At 38.9% G+C, this 18,944-nt stretch overlaps 2 protein-coding genes across 3 annotated transcripts; both read left to right on the forward strand.

Moving 5' to 3' along the window:
- Nucleotides 1–398: 398 nt before the first annotated feature.
- Nucleotides 399–4,274, forward strand: snrpb2 (small nuclear ribonucleoprotein polypeptide B2). Of its 2 annotated transcripts, none has more exons than XM_064317226.1 (7): nt 399–547; nt 869–953; nt 1,209–1,381; nt 1,961–2,095; nt 2,403–2,441; nt 2,764–2,852; nt 3,273–4,274. In XM_064317226.1, the coding sequence occupies exons 2-7, from the start codon at nt 890–892 to the stop codon at nt 3,430–3,432; spliced, it is 660 nt and encodes a 219-aa protein (XP_064173296.1). In that variant the 5' UTR covers nt 399–547; nt 869–889; the 3' UTR covers nt 3,433–4,274. The 2 variants fall into 2 exon arrangements, with proteins under 2 accessions (XP_064173296.1, XP_064173297.1); XM_064317227.1 differs by lacking the exon at nt 399–547 and adding an exon at nt 605–761.
- A 142-nt stretch (nt 4,275–4,416) lies between these two features.
- Nucleotides 4,417–8,170, forward strand: LOC135244720 (otoraplin-like). The gene is made up of 4 exons (XM_064317228.1): nt 4,417–4,952; nt 5,493–5,632; nt 5,939–6,049; nt 6,717–8,170. Exons 1-4 carry the CDS (start codon nt 4,829–4,831, stop codon nt 6,738–6,740), a joined length of 399 nt encoding a protein of 132 aa, XP_064173298.1. The 5' UTR covers nt 4,417–4,828; the 3' UTR covers nt 6,741–8,170.
- Nucleotides 8,171–18,944: the final 10,774 nt, after the last annotated feature.

An 18,944-nucleotide genomic window follows, 5' to 3' on the forward strand; every position in this document is an offset into this window, starting at 1 on the left:
GCCTCCTGAATATTCTCACGACAGCAGCTATAAACCTGGCGACTATTCAATTTCTCTGGGTTTTTGCAAAAAGATACAAATCCTAATAAGTTAATAATGCTGTGAAAATAAAAATATGAACATTCTGAAAATATCTTAATGGCAGAATATTTACATTATGTGTTATGTATACACCTTAACCAAATGACATTATCAGTTGGCCTATGTTTTGGTACTAAACTACATCAAGTTTTATAAATTATAATTTATATATTTAAAAACCTCATGCAAATGCATAACGTATGCTCCCATATCTCATTTTTAAACCTCCCACCAGCAACTGAGTCTCATATTTCCTTCTCTGAAAATTCATCATGGCGTTTACCAAATCCACTGCATGTAAAATTTGCCCATCGTGTAACTACTGTAAACTACTCGTTTGAAACTTGGACATCAGCTAGGAACTCAATACCATTTGTGCATTGTGTTACCCGGATATATTGTCACGAGACAAGGGAAGTGAACACCTCTCATCACTTCCGGCGGTGTTTCGAAAACGGCGGATGGTGTGAGTTCCTTTCATTTGTTTCCTTGCTGGATATTTATAAATTTAATGGTCTTTATTTTAAAATGGCAAACTTTGTTAATTGAGTTAATCGCTTATAACAGCTGAAGTGTTCAGCTTCTTTTTGGTGTGATTTTATGGGAATGTACACCCAACATTTGCGAGTTAAATTATAGCTAGCTAGCAAGCAAGCGAACGAACGCGAGGGACAATCATTGTTGAGTAACTTACTTGAACTTAACTAACTTTAGTTGTCTAAATACGAAATTACCAGTTGAAAAATACAGCTTATATGTAATGATTATTCTTTGTCTTTTATTGCAGGTGAACGTTTAGACACAAGCCATGGACATACGACCCAACCACACCATTTACATCAACAATGTAAATGACAAAGTTAAAAAAGAAGGTAAGTTTACGTTACTGTAGCTAACCATGTGCTTTGCCAAGGTGTATTACCAAACTCATGGTCCACAAGATGACTCTTTACCGACAAGGACACTGATAGCAAACATTCCGGTATATTGTGATCAATGGTATGCGAATTATGCCTTGGTTATGCCGTCGCCTAAATATACGCACATTATTTGTTATTATTTGTACATTATAATTCTTCTGAACAGGCCAACTCATGGATAATCATTTTGTCCCCACTTTTCCGCAGAGCTGAAGCGATCGCTGTATGCGCTGTTCTCTCAGTTCGGGCAGATCATTGACATTGTAGCCTTGAAGACGATGAAGATGAGAGGACAGGCGTTTGTTGTCTTCAGAGAACTGGGCTCTTCTACAAATGCTCTTCGCCAACTGCAGGGATTTCCTTTCTATAATAAACCTATGGTAAGCTGTGTTCAAATTGTGTTTCTTATATTTTAGAATTTGTTTAATAATTTAACAATTTGCAAGTATAACTTAAAATCATATTGCATGAACAGTGTCTGCTAAGGGGAGTGGAGCGGGGATCTGTTCAGGAATTTTCGTTTCATTTTATTTAATTTACATAATGGCATGGATGATCAGAGAGAAATACTTAAAGGATAGGTTCAGTATTTTTGAACCCAGGCCTTATTTTTGGATAATTTTAGATCAGGTGAGGTGTGCAGACCAAATTTTAACTGGTTGGTGAAAAACTGAGTTGTATACCTTTTTCTCAGACCCAGCTCCCATAGGAATACATTGGGGGAAAAAAAGTTTTCTGCTTATAGAAGGTGCATTTTATCATGGTTTTTTAAGGTTGCAAAATTTGTATTCCTATGGAAGCCATGTCTGAGGATGCAACAAAAAGTATGAAACCCACTTTTTAAGCGATTAGCGAAATTTTGATCTGCACTACTCACGATTGTCCAAGATTAAAATAGGGCCTGGGTTCAAAAACACCAGACCTATCCTTTAAATGGTTCTTATTCCATTTGTCCTCAGCGCATACAGTATGCCAAAACGGACTCTGAGGTCATCTCTAAAATGCGCGGCACGTTCGGCGACAAGGAAAAGAAGAAAGACAAGAAGAAGAAGGCTCTGGAGTTAGCGGCGAACCCAGCTAAGAAAGCAGCTCTGGTAACCGTGGCATTCCTGCGGTTGTTTCTCTCATGGCTGTGTGTGTCACCACAGGAACCCATGCTGGGTTGTGGTTAAGGCTCTGACCACAATCTCTACCTTTTCTGGAAACTGTGGCTTGGGTTTCAAAGCTGGTCAAGAATTGTTCCAGTAGTACTGCTGCTTAATTTTGGATAAAACTGTCAGTGATTTACAAAAACCTTATAACACACCCCTCATGGAAAGTTGTGTAATACAGGCATGTGCTACAGGAGAATAGAAATGCTGAATATAATTTTTTTTTTAAATCATTTTTCATACTTTACAGGGTACAAATGCACTGCCAAATGCTGCTCCAGCTCAACAGGTATGTATTCTAAGCACATTGGGAATATGTTCTGTTGACTTTTGGGGAAATAGTCCACAAAAAAATTCTGCCACTTTGCCATATCTGTTACCTGATGTTTGTCACTGAAATTGTCTTAATTTTCATTGTTGTGAATGACGAATGAGGAATATTTTTGGGCAGCTACCTTTAATTCTAAAAGCCTAAGCCTAAATTCCATGCAATTGTGTTGGCATGACCGTGGATATGAATTATATGCATTTTCTGTGGCTGGTTTTTTTTTTCTTTCCTTTCTCCATCCATGTGTTAAATGATGTTTCATTTCATTGCCCTTTCCTTCTAGACTCCTGACAATCCACCAAACTACATCCTGTTCCTCAACAATCTTCCAGAGGAAACCAATGAGATGATGCTGTCTATGTTGTTCAATCAGTAAGTGGAAGGAGAGTTTTAACCATGATCAAGATTTATGACCACACACTGAAATAAGCCTGCATATCAGGCTATAGTTTGTTTCTGCAATCCACGTAACAGTCACACTGGTGCAATTAATGGTAATTATACTGAAGTCATAGTATTCCCTTTATATTACTTATTGTATGAATGATGAAGATGATTATTATTGTTGTTGTTATTCATATTATTGTTAATAATAATAAATAATAATAACAGTAATAATGAATGGTATTAGTAGGATTAGTTTTAGTATTAGTATTACTTTACTGAGGCAATGTTCTGTTACTGTTGTAAATGTTTTTGTCGGTTCTAAAAGCAGTAGTGCTCTTTCCTCCGAGTGCATATTGTGACATGGCGCTTGCTGATTGGTCTTGCTCGGTCCGGTTCTGCTGCCAGGTTCCCTGGTTTTAAAGAGGTGCGGCTGGTGCCGGGCAGACACGACATCGCCTTCGTGGAGTTTGAGACGGAGGGGCAGGCGGGCGTGGCCAGGGACGCGCTGCAGGGCTTCCGCATCACCTCCACCTGCGCCATGAAGATCACCTACGCCAAGAAGTAGCCCCGACAGACGGGCGGGAGGCTATTGTGGACTGTGGCAGCATTTTAGCTGCTCCTCATGATGATTTTGTGTTTTATTTTTATTTTTTGTAATAAATGCTTTTTTAGGCAGTTGAGGATCATCTGTGCTTTGGTTCTGAATGTGGGAAATCCTTTGGAAACGAGATGGACTGCGGGAAATTTATCTTGTTTCATTTTTTTGAAAACAAAAGTGGCTGTCTCCTGTGATTAGAGTAATAAAAGTATCACAAGGAAGTTTTTTTTTTAAAAAAGCTTCCGCAGTTTTTTACAAGTTCATTCTCATTTAATCCCTTTGTACAAGCCCCTCTGGGCTCAACTAGACATTCAGTACTACTCCAACCATACTATGAGTGGAAACAACCAACTGTTCTGGCTTTATTAGTAGATGATACTCAACAACTTTTGCCACCATTGTCGCATAGTTCATTCATTTAACAAGCACCCCCCACCCAGTCATATCTGCAACTAGCGTGACAGTCAACAACAGCATTTATCTGTGAGTTAATAAAATATTTAGCACAAGGTAAAGCCGTCTATAGCCTGATGTAATTATTTTTGATGTCATTGTACAGGTATTCGTATCACCATGGGCCATGGAAAATATTCCTTTATAATTTACTTTGTGCTGATATGTACTAAGTCAACATACAATTTGAACCTATGCTATAGGTAAAGTAATTCTCACTTGAAAATTTAATTCATGAATTGGATATGGACATAATTTACATTTAATTTAATTTCTGTTCCAACCCTACAGGAATTGGTATGTTTATTTGGCTTTGGCTGTAGAACAAATAAAAATGGAAATATTTACATTTATAATCCCATTAGCAATTGATTGAGTGCCTGAGGTATTTGCCAGATAGACAAAAGGTGTGTGTGTTTGATTGTTACAGGTGCAGAATTCTTTAGTTTTTCAGGACTCTTGCTGGTTAAGCTTTTTAAATGTATGTATACCTGTATATTTATTCACATGCAGAAGTGTATGTATTATGTGTATGGTCAGGACAATTCCAATTAATTTCTTTGAGATGAGTGTGCAAGTTTAATGATTCCCAGCAATTAAATGTATCATATGGGTAATATGCAAAGCGGTCTTAGGACTTAACTCATATTGCTGGAAGTCACGGTGACGTGTCCATTTTCACAATGTGATTACAGCAACAGAGTCTGAATCGGCTATGCAACCTCATGTCCAAGTTACAAGATCACATGAACTCAGATGTTTTTAAGGAAAGTTGGAAAGAATTTAGGAAATTTATCTGCCACTTTATCAGGCCCCTTCTGATTGGAGGAGGTTGTTTGAGAACCTGAGAGGGGCATGTAGCGGAATTTTGCAGCTTTGAGTAATTTTCTTGGTGCTCCACATTGCCAACATGGTTCCTCTGCTCCACCACGGACTCCTGCTCCTCACTCTGAGCTCTGTGTGCAGACGTACCAGCTCCGTCCCCATGGAGAAACTGGCCAGCAGCAAGCTGTGTGCAGACAAGGACTGCTCTTGTGAGTGCATCGCTCCTCTGAACTGAGGAAGTGGTCAGATCTTGTGATTATTATTACCATAAGGAGATCAGTGGGCTTCATTATATCTTTGTGACTTATTTATCATTAAGAGCAGAGCTCTTTGGAGTGTTCAAGACCAGGTTTCAGATTGTGCCAAGTTAGCACTAGACAAGAAGGGAAATGATTGGCCATGAACTTTGTCATCAACAACTTTGTTCTTCTTGCTCTTTTTTGCTGCTGCTTGTGCCTTAGTGTGCTTCATGCGGATTTCTGAGGGCTGTTTTTAGATCTAGCTGGGGCTGGGGTGTCCAGTCATATCCAAAAAGAGCTGGTTGGGTGCAAGTTTTTATTTTATCCCAGCACTATGACACCTGATCATCTTATCAAGGTCTTCATAGAACTCCATGATTAGTTAATTAGTAGAATCAGGCGTCGTAGTGCCGGGTTAAGACAAAAAACTGCGCCCACACCAGCCCTTTTCAGATAAGATTGGACAGCCCTGTTTTACTGTGTTGTTGGTAAACAAAGTTCTTCTCACAGATACCATATCGGTGGCTAGAGCGATCAGTGACTTCACTGCTCCAGACTGCAGGTTCATCAACATCAAGAGCGGCCAGATGATCTACGTCTATTCCAAACTGGTTCCTGAGGAGGGCGGTGGAGTCTTCTGGTCTGGAAGTGTATGTCAACTGCATGATCAATGCTCTCTCTCAATTATTAGATTCTCACTTATTTGCTCTTTATTTTGCAACCAGAAAGACAACCATCTAACCAGTTGTCCTCCACTAATCTCAAAACATTTCTGCTATTTCAAGCTGGTATGTATGGCGCAAGGCCCTCATTTATTTTATTTTTGTATTTTTGGCAGTTTCTGGGGTCTGACAGAATGGATATGACAGGTTTCCCTCATCTGAGGACACACATCCCTGGACACACAGGTTCTGTTTTCTCTCTGTTTCCCTGAGGCTGTGTCCCCTCTGTGGCAGGTGTACAGTGACCGGTACGTGGACCAGATGGGACTCATCGGCTACTTCCCCAGCAACCTGGTGACCGAGATGCAAGTGTACCAGGAGGGCACTGAGAAGATGCCCACCACCGTGAGTGGAAACACAGATGGCTGTCACCTCCAGCTTAATTTAGCGCAAAGGTTATTAGACGACCCCACTTGCGTTCTGACCTCAGAGTTTCAGATGCCGTCTGGCCACAGATGCTTGATGCCAAGGGGTGAATCGAACAGAAGGCTGTCTCACCCATATTTATGAGCGTCACAGTTTTAAACGCGTAGCAGCACTAAATATCATGCTAATAATGTTTAACATGTAACACTTGTAATTCAGGGAAGACATTGAGGGAGTCTGTTAGGCTAGAATCACTTTCCTACATGTCTTCCCATGAGTTTTTCTGGGTCACTTACCTCTGGCTTGCTATATGGGGGTTTAGCCCAGGCTAAACTGTGAAGCATATTGGGACTGAATTATCATTATAAATGCTACATGTTATATGTTGCTCATTTGTATGTGAATGCAAAATTAATTCCTGAAAAGTTAATGAAGGTATATAGTCTGAATCTCAGCCAACAGAAAAGGCTTAAGAACAAAAAAAAATTAGAATTGATTTATAAGGGGAGCTTATGAACTCATCCTGTTTAATTAGCTACCATTTTTGAGAATAATTGCCCCAGGATGCGTCCTCATAATATGTGGGTAAAATGTTTTTGTTTGTAGTAGTTCCATTAAATTTATTTTATTTTTTATTTTTTTCCAGAACTTGGATTTCCACTGTGATTAAGCCTGAGAAGAGGATAATGAACAATATCACACATCACCAATGAGATAAGAATGCTTCAGTACTTTTTTGTCATTGGACTTATCAGTTGATGAACTTCAGCCCCTTTCAGTGGGGAAATTCTTAATTTTTGCTGTAGTAAGAAACTTATTTCTCCTAATTATGATACACATTCTTCTGCATTACCTTTCCAATAAAGCATGTATTAGAATGAAAGTTTGAAAAAGTCTTATTTTCACTGAAGAGTGAGGGCTTGTTCATATCAAGTTTTAGTTCAGTTGGCAGAATTGCACAAGTCCTGTTTTATTGCATTTAGAAGTGATATTTCGTCAGTGTGCTTTTGCTTTAAGACTGTTTTCATGTAGAATAATCTGGAGCAGTGGAAATGTCATGTCTGGAAATGTACTAGATATGATCTTTTTTTTGTTTCAATCCTGGCAAACGGGTTTCATGAGAATGTTCACCCTTGTCTTAAAATAAGAAGTTTCTTCAAACGTAAAGAATAATCAGAGGGGCTGTGTATAAATACTGAATTGAATTGCAGTAATTCAAACAAAGCAATGCACATCCCAGAGAGGTCATTGTACCGCATATACAATGACTTATTAACAAAAAGCATAATTATAATCAAAACATTTGTTCTAACTATGTGATTCTACTGCAATGTAAATATCAGTTTCAGTAAATATTCCAAACCCTGTAACACTTAGCAAAGAACACGTACTTCTAGTCCCTCTCAACTGGGTTAGACGGCAAGCTAGTTTTATAGGTTCACTGTTACTTACAATACCTACATACAGTGCTGCAAAAAAGTATTTGCCCCCTTCCTGATTTCCTCTATTATTGCATATTTGTCAGTATAAATTGTTTCAGATCTTTAGACAAATTGTACTATTAGACAAAAGGAACCCGAGTAAACAGAAAACACATTTTTTAAATGTATATTTCAGTTATTTAATCAAAATCAAAATTATCTAACACCGATATCACCCATATGAAAAAAGAATTGCTCCCTTAAACTGGTTGCACCATCTTCAGCAGTTTTCAACATTTTATGATCTGGCCACCCCCATTATAAATTAAAAAGGCTTTATTTTCAAAAAAGGTTTTATATTTTGAAATGTTTTTCCAAATCCATGTATAGTATTTGCATAACAAGTCTGGACAGGGGTCCCTAGGACCTTCAAGGATCTGCTGCTGAAAACCCAGACTGTACTTTCGGGCAAAGGAACGGATGCTTTAATAGGTTTTGGCCAGCAGGGGACACTGAAAGAGCATAAATCCAAAATTAATAAATAAATAAATAAAAATGGATGGCAAATTAACCTATGTTTTTTGCTTGATGAAAATCCACGTAAACAATCATTTGAATAGATTTCAAGGTCTTCTCATAATTTTACTAATGATTTCACTATTAATTAGTTTTCCTTTATAAATAATTTAACTATTAATTGTGTTATTGATTAATTTCAGTTATATTTTGTGCTGTTGTGACTTGGCTAAAATCGTCTGTTGAAAGTGTGAAATAATATACTGGATGAATAATTGTTTTTTTCATTATTGTATTAATAATGTTTATCGCACCATTCAACCTTTACCACAACTAATCTGTAATCTACAGTTCTATTTACAGACAATGAGATCTTTGAGTATGATTTCCTCTGTATATGCATACACAGATCCCCCCCTCCTTCTGCATAATGAATCCTGGCTCAAACACAAACATGAGGCAAAGGGCATGGGAGGGAAGGGCAGTGAGTTCCCGCTCGCCCAAGGAAGACGCTGCCTGCTGAATGGTAAAGCAGGCCAACAGATGCACCGTGTAAACGGTCCATCTGCTCTCAAGGACGACGGCAGAATCTTAACCCCGTAGCGCAGATGCTAAATCCGGTTGATACATTTAGGGGGTGTTCTATGTAAGGCTTGTTAACTGCAGATGTGAGCATCACAAAGACTTGGAAAATTAAGCAAGACACTTGTACCATTAACTATTCCAACTATGGCACCTAGAAATTAATTTGCCAGTTGAAATAATTTAACCGTCTTGAGTTCTGAAGTTATTTCAGTCTAGAATTGTATGCAAAAGATATGCTCTTTAGTGTGAACTATGAAAATATACTTGGCAGTGCCAGAATGCTGGTTAATAAAACATATGAGCATAGAAGGTCTCACCATCATCTTTGTCCCACTAAATGAAATGAGATGTTTGTAATAGGAGCTGAATTCATTCAGCAGTGACACCCTTCACGCACATGGGCACAGGAGATGGCAGATACAGTATGCCAAGGCACTGTTAGAGAAACTCACTAGTGGTGAATTGTAATTGTGAAAACTGTCTGCTGCATAAAAATTATTAAAACTAAGTCCAAAGTTTCCATAATTTAAGTCCACTGGGAATTTCTGGACCAATGCGCGGTTAAAAAAACACTGTAATAGAGGCCAAGAAATCATAGATCTTTCTTGAGGTAAATGACGGTACCCGTTTTTTTAAATGAATTCCACTTTTGATTCAGGCAAATATTGTAGCAGGGGAGAGTGGGGGCGTGCTAATGCATGCTGGGATAGTAATAAAATCTTAATGCAAAAAGTGGCGGTGCCGGCTCTGTATGACTCATCGGCTCAAGTTGCACAAACTCATGCTGGCGCATACATTACTCCCCACTCTCGCCAAAGCGTGGTCTGCCATTTCCCTTTTTCATTTAGGTCTCGCAACCAGAAAAACCGGCATCTCATCTCGTCCTATTACTTCTCTGTTTTCGTGTTCTAATTTCATTATGGTCTTCGTTCGAATATCAGCTATTATACATGACACTGCGACAGCGAAGACCCATTTGGCCAAGTCTGTATCTACATCTCAGTTCAATCAATCCACCTATTACAAGAACAGATATATTTCCCCTCGTTGTGAATTTTTTCGCAACTTGTTTGCTTGTGAATACTTGTCCAGTCTCTCTGTGTGGACCTTAGAACCCATAGTAATAATGTTCAGGTCCTTATTTACAGAGATTTCTCTTCTGTGCCCAAGTTTGTCCAAAACTAATATAACAGCATCAATCTGTCTGTGGAATTTTGGCCTTGGGAATAACTGGCAAACAACTGTGAGGCACATTATGGAGAGATGGAGGGGAAGGGAAGGTCAGAGGCTGGACAAAACCGCAATCAGGTGCCCATCGGGGCCTGACTGCTGAAGAAGTGACCAAGGTTGCTGCAGACAGTGCAAAAATAACACAAGCCCCTGCCTGGCTAGAGGCAAAAAAGGCCAACAGGATGCCGGGATATATAGCCAAAAGTATTGAGTATAAATCTAAGAAAGTTATACTTATCTTATACAATACATTTGTTAGACCACACTTGGAGTATTGTGTGCAGTTCTGGGGACCGTACTACAAGAAAGATATAGCCTAGAGGCTCTGGAAAAAGTTCAAAGAAGAGCAACACAATTTATTCCTGGTATGAAAGATAAAAGCTATGAGGAAAGACTTAAGATGCTTAACCTCTTCAAGCTTAGTAAAAGGAGACTCGGGGGTGATTTTATTGAGGCTTTTAAATTTGTAAAGGGCAGTAAAAACTGTCTGTTTGTGTGTCTGTGTATGTGTGTGTATGTATATGTTTTTGTGTGCATGTGCAAACCGAAGTTTATTTCTGCTTGTTTTTTTGTTTGGGAGCTGTACTTAAGCTCAGTGAGGGGGCCATTGGGTGGCATAAGCACAGAGGAGATCACCATGGCAACCAGCGTGGCTGCTGTGTGTGGTGCGGTGACAGAGTGACGGGCAGACCTCACGGTGTGACGGAAGGCTGCAGGTGTGGGGAGCTGGCAGGCAGTACCCCCTTCATTTTGGGTACTTAAAGAAGGTCTGGTTCACAGGAGAAGGCCGCTTTCTGATCTGCAGCACTGTACTTGTATGTCTCACGTCGGAATATGAACCAGCACGTGGGATATTATTTTAACACAGATACCAGATACTTAAGCAGACTTCACATGTAAAGAATACATTTTATTCAGTATTAATCTGAGCATCATTTCAAGGCACAGTAAACGTGTTACATTATAACATTTTTATCTAAAAAAAAAAAGTGGACTACATCGCCATGCATATACTGATATAAAAATAAAAAATGTAATTGAATAGACCAAATCCTATGTGATGACTGAACCTGAAAACATTAATCCCTAAATGTGGACTGAAATGCCCCCTCCCCCCCCCCCCTTGCTTCAGAAGCAAAGCAGCAGGTGTGAGCACTGACTGTGTATGCTGGACTTTACAGATCTCAGAGGTCTGTGGAGCCAATGCAGTCATCTGCTGTCTGTCCATTCTCCCTCTGGGCAAACATGCCAGCATTGGTCTTGGAGGAAGAGATATTTACTCAAGACTATACCGCTGTGTATCCTCCGACAGCATTTCTGACACACAGTCTCTGTTTTTATTCCCTAGAATAAAAAACAGGAACTGTCAAGAAAAGATACGCAGGTTTTCTACAGGTTTTGCGATTCATTATTTCTACTACTATTTCATATCTTCTCTGCTTTGAAGTACATTTGCCCCCATCTGAATGTGTTGCAGATATACTGTATGTTGCCTTGGGCTGTCTCCATGACCTTTGTGCCCCCACAACCCCGCACTTTGTAGGGCGAGAGATTTGTGAGGCACAAAGACTGATTTGGCTCCTAATGAAGGAATACTGCCAGAAAAGTGTTTTTTTGTGAGGTCGGGGTGCTAAATCAAGCTTTCATTGATTTTCCAGAGAAAACGCAGCTTCCCCAGATTGGTGTCCCATTACAAGTAAAGAGCAATTGCAGCTTATTGAACAAGGAATAAACTATCTTTGTCTGTTGAATGCAAAAAAGTAGAAAAATGGCTTCAGTACAGCTAAGTGCTTGGCTCTTTATGCCAGAGAATATCATTGTTAGTGTAGTCATGTGACTTTTATCCAAATGCGAACTGAATGCTTTATAGTCCCTAAAGGGATTATATTATTATTGTGGCTTGCTGAGTCTGTTTTTTGACATTTAAAGGAGGTATTAGCTTTATTCCAATTGTCCCTGGTGGTGGCTGCCATGAAGTGTTATCCAGAGGTAAGAAAACTTAATTTAAGGACTGCTGTGGGTGTGAGATTATTTATTTAAAAAAACCATAATCTCCTAGGGCATACATGGTCTAAAACAGAATAAATACTTAGTTGACAACACAGCCATGATAGTAGGGTAAGTTCACAAGCTATCAAAGTAGGCTGATAAGCAAAAAATTTTAAGACCTCAAAAACATCTAAACCATGGAACAAGCAACAGACCCAACCATTTAAAGGGAAGCATTCAGGGCATTTATCCCAAATAAATTAAGTACTCCAATGGAAATTTATTATGAAATCACACCATATAATCTGTTATCAGTGTGTCTTTACTGTGGGTCTCATATTCATATAGTTTATTTAATATTTGTTAACGTTTGTAATATTTTGGTCTTTTCATTTTACAAACCAGCCTCCGTGATGTAGCGGCGGAAGCAATGGGCCATGGGTTGTTACCGAAAAAGTCACAGGTGAGGCAGTGCAGTCTGCTTAGCACAGCATTAATAAATATCTAGAAGGAAATATGTAAAAGAGAATCTATCCAAGAGTCTCGACGACAAACAGGAGGAATCTGCAAGACAAGGCATGAGACAAAGCATATGAGAGACACAGTCTCTATGCTGGAAAAGTCATCCTCTTTCCTATTCACGCAGGGCATGATCAACTGAAAATCAGACTCGGTTACAGGCATGGTACTGAATGGATTGCATGAGCCGATAATGTCAGTCTTAACTTTATGAAGACAGTCACTTACCAGGTAAAATTTGTAAAAAGGCAAGATCTCATGCTTCTCTGTGGATGAAATGTGTTTCTGCGTTTCTGGCCATGGTGTTATGTATGTTTTTAAATACAGAGGTTATGCCATGGAGTGGATTGAATGAATAATTGTAGCTTCCCTTAGATCAATGAACCAGACATCCTGTCTGCATGTAGTGATAGTAATAAACAATTTATAAACTAAATTTAGCCTATGGGCTGGATTCAATCATACTGTAGTTTTGTTGACTTTACAGTTACGTACAAGTGATTAATGAATTTGCAAGCATGGTGTGACAAGTTAATTAATCACAGAATTAATTCACCAAACAGTTTTTGTTAAGAAAAAGTTAAGACTTTAATTTAACTGACAAAGTGCTGGACAAATTTTGATTTAATACAGGCTTCAGTGTACTATATTCTACATGTGCAGTCACATAATTCTTACTTTGACATAAAATGACTGACATCAGCATAACTGGATTTATGTCTTATCTCAACATCACCACTCTGTATTCAACATGAAGGCAATAATATGTGACATTTCTCCGGAAGCCAGCTATGTTAAATTAGCATTTTTGTATTTTCACAGTGGATGTTGTAAGTCAGCAGGGAGAAGTTCATGATAATTTTGCACTCGTGCACTGAAAATTAATTCTATCTGAAGCTATCTGATGTAAACTTCAGGACCCATTATTTTTCCTTTAACTGCAATGCGACAAGTGCCACGTGTCATTTAAAAAGGCCAGCGGGTGTACTTATTCAAATAAATTACCAGATCACACATAGCTACAGTAGTTTCAGCTAGATTTTCATATTGTGTTATTTGCAGTGCATACATTTGTTTGGTTTGCTTTCATTGCAATGAAATGTGCGTCATCTTAATTCCATTCAGTGTTTTTGATAATAGGGTTGATGCCATTTTTTTCTAAGCATTTTTTGTTCAGTATTTTTTGTGCATGATCTGAGAAACAGTTTGCCTTCCTCCTTTGTTTTTGGGGAAAGGCGCATGCCCCTAAGCCTGTGTTATTGTGTGAGTGTGTAAAAGCTTTTCTTTGTGTACTGTATATAAGTGTGTGTCAGTGCGTGAGTGTGTGTAAGCTTTTGTCCATGTATATGTTACTGTGTGAGTGTGTGTGAGCATTTGTGCATGTACAGGTATGTGTTACTATGTGTCTGTAAGCTTTTGTGCATGTATATGTGTGTGTGTGTGTGTGCGTGTGTGTTTGTGTGGTTGTGTATCCTTCTGTGTGTGAGCGTGTGTGTGTTAGAAGGGGGAGATGGGGTGGAAGTTTTGCTCACCCCTCAGGCTTCATGTCCTGGCAGTATGTCAGCACAAAACTGCTGATGTCAGCTCCCCCGTGAGCCTGTTGACACAGTGGATGGTCTTCACACAAGGCTCAAGGTTAGTAACTGCCCTCCTCCAGGCCCCTCAGCTGACTCTGGAATGAGTCCCTATTTTATCTGGATCACTCTCACCTCTGCGAGAAAGCAGTGAGGAGAAGGATGACACACACTGTGTCTGCAGAACGGCAAAATAAAGGATCCTTCTCCTGTATGAACTGCACTGTGTGTGTATATGTGTGTGTGTGTGTGTGCAGGCTATTACTGTGTGTATACACCCCTCTGTGTGTGTATGTCCATGACTTCATGTGTGAATAAACAGAGATGGCAGCTGTGTGAGGCAAGTGTTTTTAGTTTCAATGCTTGTAATTCAAGTTTGATCATTTTTATGTGGCACTACCAATACATAGTATATGTCAAATTGCAGATGGTAGAGAGCTCCATTTATACATTGAAAAGTTTGGGGCAAAATGATGGACTTAATTTGCCATGTTATTGGCAATTGTGCGGAAATACTAAATAGATGAGCCCTATAATATGAGGCCAATGCAAAAATGCAATTTGATCTGTGGCTTGATCAGAGATGGACTAATATCTGATTCTTCTTTTCTTCTTGTGCTTTGCAATCCTGGGTGGAAAGGTTTAACCATGTTTGGGCCTGAATGGATACAGTGTTCTGTTGCTGCATTGTGCCATTAACATCTGGACTTTCAACTATTTCAGCTTTCTATCGGTACATTAACTGTGCCAGAAACGTACTTGCCACCTGGCAACATGTGTGTGTTGTGCTTACTCAGATTCCCTTTGTCTAATATTTCAAAGATCTGAAAGCATTCAGTGTTCTATTTTATTCGAGTTACATTGTTATTTTTATAGGCATAGCCTATTAAATTAAAGACCATTAGGTATTGAAAATGCATAATGGGAGCTATGAGGACAGAAATCTGTTTATCATTCATATCTAATGATTACGGTTCATAAAAAGTGACTGAATTCCTGAGGGCTGAATTGCATGCTTACGTTTTGCCCAGGAATAAAAAATAAAAAAACAAATGGATCCAGAAGGAATAAAAACACATTTAGAAAAATAATGTTTTCTGCCATTGATCAGACTCTAGTGCCCATTCATCCAGATTAGTGTGAATCATTGAAATGAATAATCCTTATGAAAACTGGATATAGTCCTTGTGCAGATGGAACATTTCTCCATAGACACCTGGTGTCTTTTTATCTGGAGCTATGTTAAATTCTGAATCTGTAAAATGATATATAGCTACTCTCCATTCACACAACTCCCGCTGACCACCAAATGCGGGTAAAATTCGGCTGTTGCATGTAACTCAGTCACTCTAGCCAGCCAATTTGTTGGGTGACCTTCTGCTAGCATTTTCTATTAAGACAGAATCATTGTAGTTTACAAAAGGCATCTGAACTAATTAAGGCAATTTGGGGTGATACTACAGGATAATACAACTCCCATGAGCACTGGGTATGCACTGTGTGCATCCCATTGGCACATCCAGTTTGCTCTCTCGTCTTGCCTCCAGTCAAGCTGGGAGTATAAGTGATGAGGAGAATTTGGCCGAAATCGAACCACTGCCAAACATGGTGCCACATACAAACTGTGTATACTCATTGCTGCTATAAGATCCGGTTTTTAAGACTGCTTATCTTCATCCTACTTTTTGTACTGATAGGTTTCATTGGGATGACAGGCATACCGGTAGTAAGGGTTCTATATTTTTCTGTTTTTGAAGAGCTGGCATGGCATGCCGCAGACAGTGTCTATAAGAATTTGCCTCATTATTATTCTCATTGTAGTGACAATGTAGCCTTGGCACCTGTTTCCAAGCTATGCAACGTTTGTCATGACAACCAAACGCGGGCAATTAAGTGGTGAAACGAGTGTGATGTATTCTCAGTTGATTTTTTTATTTTATTTAATTTTATTTTTCACTGTAAAAATATGCAGTAAAATTAATCCTTGAAATAAAACTAGTTAATTAACCATCTTTCAAATTATATCACTGGACAATTATGGGGTCAACATGAATTACAACATTGTTCATCCAAAATCCCACAACTGAATCAATGGTCAAATTTGCCAAAATAGCTACTTTGGGTAACCTAATTCTGAGGCTTATTCAGACCTAATATCAACTGCACTAAGCATAATTATTTTGTTTTGGAGGCAAAAAGCTTATTAGATATTGATTAAATATTATGCAATCCACATGCTGATGAGTAAACAATTTACCCGTCTGTACAATCGCCTGTGGAAAAAATAAAAATAAAAAAATAATAAAAAACAGGTTTAAACAAGTTTAAAATATGGTAAATCATAGATGGTACAAACATTAATATTAATGCATCTTTCTCAGAAAGCTTGTACTTAGTGAAATTTATAGTTTATTAGTATTCGTCCAATCCCCGTGTTTTAATTCACACGATTACACATGCTTGCGTTGCTGTGCACCAATCAGAGTGCTATCAAGATCTAACTGAAACCAGATAGGCTGTGAATCTTTTTTTTGCTGATGTTCAAATACATGAGTTTCCTGGGATTTTATCTTATTTATGGGCGCAGTCAATGGGCAATTTACAGAATTGTCTGGTTTATTAATCTTAATGGCCTCTTTATTGATCTTTATTGATTAAACAGTTCTTCCTGCTCACCAATCAGATGGACCGAGCAGAATTAGATCAAACAAGCATTGCTAGATAAAATATCTATTTTTATCTATACTTTTTATCTTCCCCGCGATTATAATGCCGAACACATGGCTTATTTCACATGCCGTGGTCCGAGCTATTATCACGGCACCAATATTTGAGCTGGGCGGAGGTCAAAATACTGAATGGGCTCCATGAAAACATGAGATTTAATCTCTCTTTCTGTGGCTGGTTTCATCTGGAGAAAACTGAAATCACTGCCAGTTTGTTTTAGTCTTGTAAGAAAGTCCTGTGGGTAGCCCACTTGTATACATGATCTGATAGCAATGTTTGAGTGACTTTAAAGTATCATTTATGTCCAGTTCTCACTGCACTGCACCAGCCCTAATTCTATATGAATTTTCTCCAGCCCTGGTCCACACCGTATACTGAAGGTCATAGGAGAAAGGGTGGAGTCGAGGTATGACTCTTTTTCGTAACCCTAACTTCTGTTTAATCTAAAGTCATTAAGAGTACTATAATACGTACTATCACTCTCTTTAAATATTAATAATAGTATTACTTGGAAAAGTGCTCATCGTGTGAAGTGCCTGACATTGGATAGGTGGTGCTACTGTTTTTTGAAAGTGAGACGAAGAGCTGGCGTTCACACGTGGCAAATGCACAAAAGCGGTGAAGATCCCCCATCGCCTGCTCTGCTAGCTTCACACAGTTCTGCTAAGAGCTCCTCAGAATGCTTCTGTATCCACACGGTCTCCCCACCTACCCCGCAGCCTTGACAACCACGGGCTGACAGCGCTGTTCAATTTTCACACACAACACCGTAGCAAATCAGAAAGAGACATTTATCTACGAGTGCAACATAATGGAAAAACACAGCCTGCAAATGAGGTAGACCTTTTCCTTAACCTACTGAGAAATGACACAGCTATTTAGAAATAGGCTCCCAGATTAGGCAGGCGAACATTTGTATCTCCTGCACATAAAGGTATAATCATAACCTTTTTTTTGTTGTTGATGTTGAACAAACTTGCTTGACAACCAAAGTATTATTTGCATTGATGAACGGTTGCTTATGTCTGAATTTTAATATCCATTGCTTTATCTGTCCGTGTGTCACAAAAATAAGCTATCTTCCAATGTAAAGGACATGCTTAGCAGTTCTCATAGTCAAGAGCAAATGACCAAACAAATATCCCAGCTAATTAAGAATGATGTATTGGTAATATTAATTAACGGCCATTAGTACGCACCATTTTGAGAGACTGTGAAAGATCCACTTGCTGTATACTTTCAGAAACGCTTTCCAAAACATGAGAATTAGTTAGGAGAACAGGTACACTATGAATTCTCATAATCTAGTCCAAAGCTTTTGGAACTGTTATTTTAGAAAATGTTCCCTGAAATCCATCACAGTGCCCTCTCTTCATTTGATCTTGACAGGGCAATGGTTCTATCTGATCTCCCAGGTTTTAGGATGAACTTGAAAAGTTGTGTGTGAGATGAAGGCTTCCACAAAATTTCACCGTCTCAAGTGCTCCTTTTATCTGAACTACCCCCATTTACCCAAAATAATTTGAAGACACCAAATTGTAATATCAGGCCTGTACCATTTCTGAAACAGTCATTTTAGGAAAGTACATGGAAGCAGGCAGAACATGTTCTACAAAAGGATGTGCATTCTCCACTGGCGAGTTCACAGCTTTTTGTGAATTCTCTCAAGAGTCTGATCCTGTGTACACTGCATTCTGTCAGCTAATGCAATTATATTACAAACATGCTTTCACAAGGACATAAACATAAATTAGGAGAGGAGCAAATAAGCACGTTCCCATTGCAACAATGCCTGCAGTGTGTGCATTCTGTGCTCTCTTTCACACTTATGTAAATGTGTTCTCCAGTGCCCAACTTCAAAAGCCTTTTTGGGCAGAAGAAAGCAGAGCATGTACTCATTGCACTTTGGATCAAAGACTGCTTACCTTCATTGCCTTTATCATGGAGTGTACTCAGTGCAGATCCAGGTGTTGTTCTTTGAGGGGAGCAGGTGGTTAAGACAGACAGACAAACAGACAGAGAGAGAAGAGGGGGAGCTTAGTGTAAAAAAAAATCCCAGTAAGGCCATTAGTATTAGCACTAATGTCATTTTAAAATGGAAAGCACAAGCATTGATTTATGTTACCTGTAGAATCACATCAAGGCTAATACATCACCTTCTGTTATCTTAATTACATTATTCACAGTCATTCTTCAGAAATTTACATTCAGGCTGCACAACAAGGACCCCCCCCCTCTCTCTCACACACACACACACACACTCTCTCTCTCGATTCAAATAAGCTTGACTGGCATGACCATCAGCATAGTATT

The sequence above is a fragment of the Anguilla rostrata genome, chromosome 18 (assembly GCF_018555375.3).
Source record: "Anguilla rostrata isolate EN2019 chromosome 18, ASM1855537v3, whole genome shotgun sequence".
Lineage (NCBI taxonomy): Eukaryota > Metazoa > Chordata > Actinopteri > Anguilliformes > Anguillidae > Anguilla > Anguilla rostrata.

Coding starts and splice junctions, on each gene's coding strand:
- snrpb2 (XM_064317226.1), top strand. CDS start 890: ATGGACATACGACCCAACCACACCATTTACATCAACAATGTAAATGAC. Junction 1,382..1,960: donor CTTTCTATAATAAACCTATG/GTAAGCTGTGTT, acceptor ATTTGTCCTCAG/CGCATACAGTATGCCAAAAC. Junction 2,853..3,272: donor CTGTCTATGTTGTTCAATCA/GTAAGTGGAAGG, acceptor TTCTGCTGCCAG/GTTCCCTGGTTTTAAAGAGG.
- LOC135244720 (XM_064317228.1), top strand. CDS start 4,829: ATGGTTCCTCTGCTCCACCACGGACTCCTGCTCCTCACTCTGAGCTCT. Junction 4,953..5,492: donor TGCAGACAAGGACTGCTCTT/GTGAGTGCATCG, acceptor TTCTTCTCACAG/ATACCATATCGGTGGCTAGA. Junction 5,633..5,938: donor GAGTCTTCTGGTCTGGAAGT/GTATGTCAACTG, acceptor CCTCTGTGGCAG/GTGTACAGTGACCGGTACGT.